Genomic DNA, 3,666 nt, shown 5'->3' on the forward strand with positions numbered 1-3,666 from the left:
GGTATTGAGGAGTTTTTCTCCCTAGACTCGAACCAAGGTGATTTTTGGTATCCTTGTTACTGTCGTTCTTCAATTATATTCAACTTTCCATTTTTCCATTTTCATTTTTACATTGCTTTCATCAATTGATTGTTAAGCTTAACAACATAGCCAGAGATAATTTTCTCTCTTATATATCATTCTCTCTTGTTTCTAGGTCTATAACCCAATCCCCCCTCCTTGTTTCGTCTAAACTACAAAATGCAGATATAAGATAAGGAAGATATAATTGTTGTGCATACTACTTCGCTTAATAATATAATAATAATCTTGGTTCTCAAAAACTAGTATAATATGCAGAGGAGGTAACTTGGGTTTGGACTTTGGACGAATTAATTTAATAATAGTCTAGATTGTCATCAAATACTAGACAATAACACCAGATAAATCACGTTTGGAAAATGATCATTGGGGATTAGGCGTGGTAGAATCTATAACCGGATGCATCGGCATAAATATTCCTCAACCCAGCAACAATTGATGCTAACATAATGCACACTCCTATGAATATTGAAGCCTGAAAATTAAACACACAAAATAAATTTTCACAGTCAATGTATGTATAGATCCTTTGGGTTTGTAGTTGTCTTTAGACTAAACGAGTTGATGATGCAAATTAAATCAGGTATCTAAAGCGGAAGTTGCCAATAATGTAATATGAATTGTTGATCATTACCCAATTGATGAACCAGTTGATGCTAAATCTCTTTGGCTTCTTGATTATCAACCACATTATACTTGGAAGCTGGAAGAAAAAAAAAGAGAGAGAGCCGGATATTGTTGACTTCATTATTGGGTTTTGAATTAATTATATTCTTGTAAATTTGACCAACAAAAATAATATTAATAATAATAATGTTACGAGCATGCATTGAGAAATGAAAAGAGAGACTTACAAAATATGAAGTGGGACCAATACCAAATCCACCAAAGAAGCCAAGAAGATCACCAAAGAAAGGGAAAGTCACCCCAATGAATAAGGTACAAGCTGCATGCAATATTATAAACAAACTATGGTAATAACTTCATTGATGAAAGGACTATAATCAATGAGAATTGATTTAATTAAAGCAAAAGGGGTGTGATAGTGGTAGGCTGATATAGATAAATAGTTCTTTCGAGTTTTGACAAAGAATCTCACCTACATAAGCAGATCGAGCAACTAGTCTAAGAGTTAATCCTTCAGGGATGTTTAGTCTTTTACTAATCACCTTCTCAATCAAGTCATAAACAGGCATAGCAAAAACCTAAAATCCATGTTTATATATTACCACATCAATTACTTAACATGAAAACTTATAAAGTATTTTTTTTCACTTTTTCAGTTTTTCTTTATGAAATTCTAAAAACAGAAAAATTAAATAAATCTTACGGTAACATGTAATTTTTTTTCTTGTTTTATAATTCTAATACATTAAATACATCAAAATTTTAAAAAGTTTTTATTATTATATTCAAGATAGCTGAATCCAAATTTATTTAGTCCAAACAAAAAGAACTAAAACATATTTTGTTAAAAAAGTTATAATATATAGTTTGGTTTAGACATACCTGGTAGCTACCAACCATGTGAATGAAGACCATTAAGTTAGCAGAGGCAATAAGCCATTGAGGAGTTTCCAGTGCAATAACCACGTCATCACTAACATCTCTCCCAAAAGCCCAGTAACCTGTTATTGCAACTGGGAAATAGCATATTGCATTTATGAAATATGCAACAATCACACCTTTCCACATTGCAATCTTTGAAGGCTTTTCAGGTGTTGATGGAATTGTGGCCTGAATTTCTAGTGTCACTGCATGCCCTGCAAATGCAAATGAGATTTGACCTAATGCATTGCACACCCCCCATATTAATTCCATTCTGCTGCTACTTTTCTTGTATTCATAGCTAACATTGCTACTTTGCCCTCTGCTCAAACATGCCACCCATGCTATAGTTGAATAGCTGTGTAGTCAAATTAAATTAGCCGTCAAAATTATTAGATATAATTAGTGTTAGGGGTAAAGTACTTTTAGTCCCTAACTTTTAGGTTAAGGATTAATTTCTTTTTTAATATTTAAAATATTTTAATTGATCTTATTTTAATTATTTTATTAAAATTAAGTTTTTTCTTTCAATTTTTTTTCATTATGATTTTTTTTAGTATGTTAAAATATAAATATATATTAAAAATGAATTAAACGATACTTATATTTATATACAAATACAACGGATTTGATAACTAAATTTTGGTGTTCACTTAATATTTTTTTGGGTAAAGTATTAAATTGGTCTCCAACGTTTAGACGTAATTTTATTTTGATCTTTAAAATTTAAAGTGTCCTATTTGAATCTAAAAACGTTCCATTTAGTTTTAATGTAATCCCACGTGAGCTCAAAGTTAAATAAATGACGGAATGTCCTACATGATAGTAGTATAAGAACAATGTTGATAATCTGGAGAACAAGTAGAAACTCCAGAGGCACAAAATCAACCGTGAATAGATCAATACATTTATTTATTATTTTTCTCACCATTTAAATAAAATATTTTCTATAGAACTAAAGAGAATAATAAATAAATGTAATGATACATCACAGTTAATTTTGTGCCTTTAGAGTCAGATTATTGACCTTGTTCTTATAGAACATTCCGTAAAACTTTTTCTGCATTCAAATAAGACACTTTAAACTTTAAAGACTAAAACAAGATTACGTTCAAAAGTAAAGACCAAATTAGTAATTTATCCTGTATTTATTAGTTTTAACACTAGTTTTTTTGTATGATATGTTGTATGAAAGCATGCATGGTGATGATGTACCTGACTGACATAACAGCTGCAATTAAAGAAACACCAACAACGGAATTAAAATTGGGAAGTTGGGATAGAAAGAAATGAATGACACCAAAACTGAGAATGGCATGAGACTGTTTGAGTTGTGTGCAATCGGTGCATGCTATCTCTCTGAACCTGTATAGGCATTTCCCACCAACAACCATATACACAATGTCACACCCAACTTGGACTATTAGTTGCAGCGGAAGCACAACCCATGCTCCTACTTTTGCTCCAAATGCATATCTTCCAAGATCATGGTACCGATCGAAACGTGTTCCACCTACACATTCATGCAGCTCGATCATTTGCCTCATTGAGTTTAAGGTTAGACCCCATGATACCAACAACATCAAGATTCCTGGAACCCTGTATAAGGAACACAATATCACAATTGAGTTTAGGGTTCTCTCTAGTTCTCCCAAAATAATAAATAAATAAAATAAAATATAGTTTTACCTATAGGAAAGAGTAAAAAAATATATAACAAAAGATGGTTAATATTGTGATAAGTGTGAAGTGGATGATCATTGACCACCTATGATTTGGATGGCTTAACTTTTCTATAGTGAAGTGCCATATTACCAAAAAAAGTACATTTAATGAAAGAGGAAAAAGAGGACTCTTGTACATGTATAAATAGGAGGTTAAGCCTCCTTTGATTACACACACTACCATCAATAAGAATTCTCTCTCTATTTATATTGTCTATATACAAAATTCTTTCTCTCTTTCTTTCTTTCATACGTTAATACATATATATAAATATATAAGTATCATATCTTTTATATTGAGATAGTAATTGTG

The 3,666-nt window shown here is 31.0% G+C and overlaps 1 protein-coding gene across 3 annotated transcripts in view; it reads right to left on the reverse strand.

Moving 5' to 3' along the window:
- Nucleotides 255–3,666, reverse strand: part of LOC107616918 (lysine histidine transporter-like 6) — a 15,088-nt gene continuing 11,676 nt past the window's right edge. For 2 of the 3 annotated variants that reach the window (XM_021110447.1, XM_016318794.2), the window contains exons 3-8: nt 2,845–3,228; nt 1,591–1,987; nt 1,181–1,286; nt 936–1,027; nt 716–784; nt 255–556 (exon numbers count right to left, since the gene is read on the reverse strand). In XM_021110447.1, coding sequence (XP_020966106.1) covers nt 455–556; nt 716–784; nt 936–1,027; nt 1,181–1,286; nt 1,591–1,987; nt 2,845–3,228 — 1,150 coding nt within the window. In that variant the 3' untranslated portion in view covers nt 255–454. The remainder of the gene's footprint in view (nt 557–715; nt 785–935; nt 1,028–1,180; nt 1,287–1,590; nt 1,988–2,844; nt 3,229–3,666) is intronic. The other variant, XM_021110448.1, reaches the window with a different exon arrangement.

This window comes from Arachis ipaensis, chromosome B09 (assembly GCF_000816755.2).
Source record: "Arachis ipaensis cultivar K30076 chromosome B09, Araip1.1, whole genome shotgun sequence".
Taxonomy (NCBI): domain Eukaryota; kingdom Viridiplantae; phylum Streptophyta; class Magnoliopsida; order Fabales; family Fabaceae; genus Arachis; species Arachis ipaensis.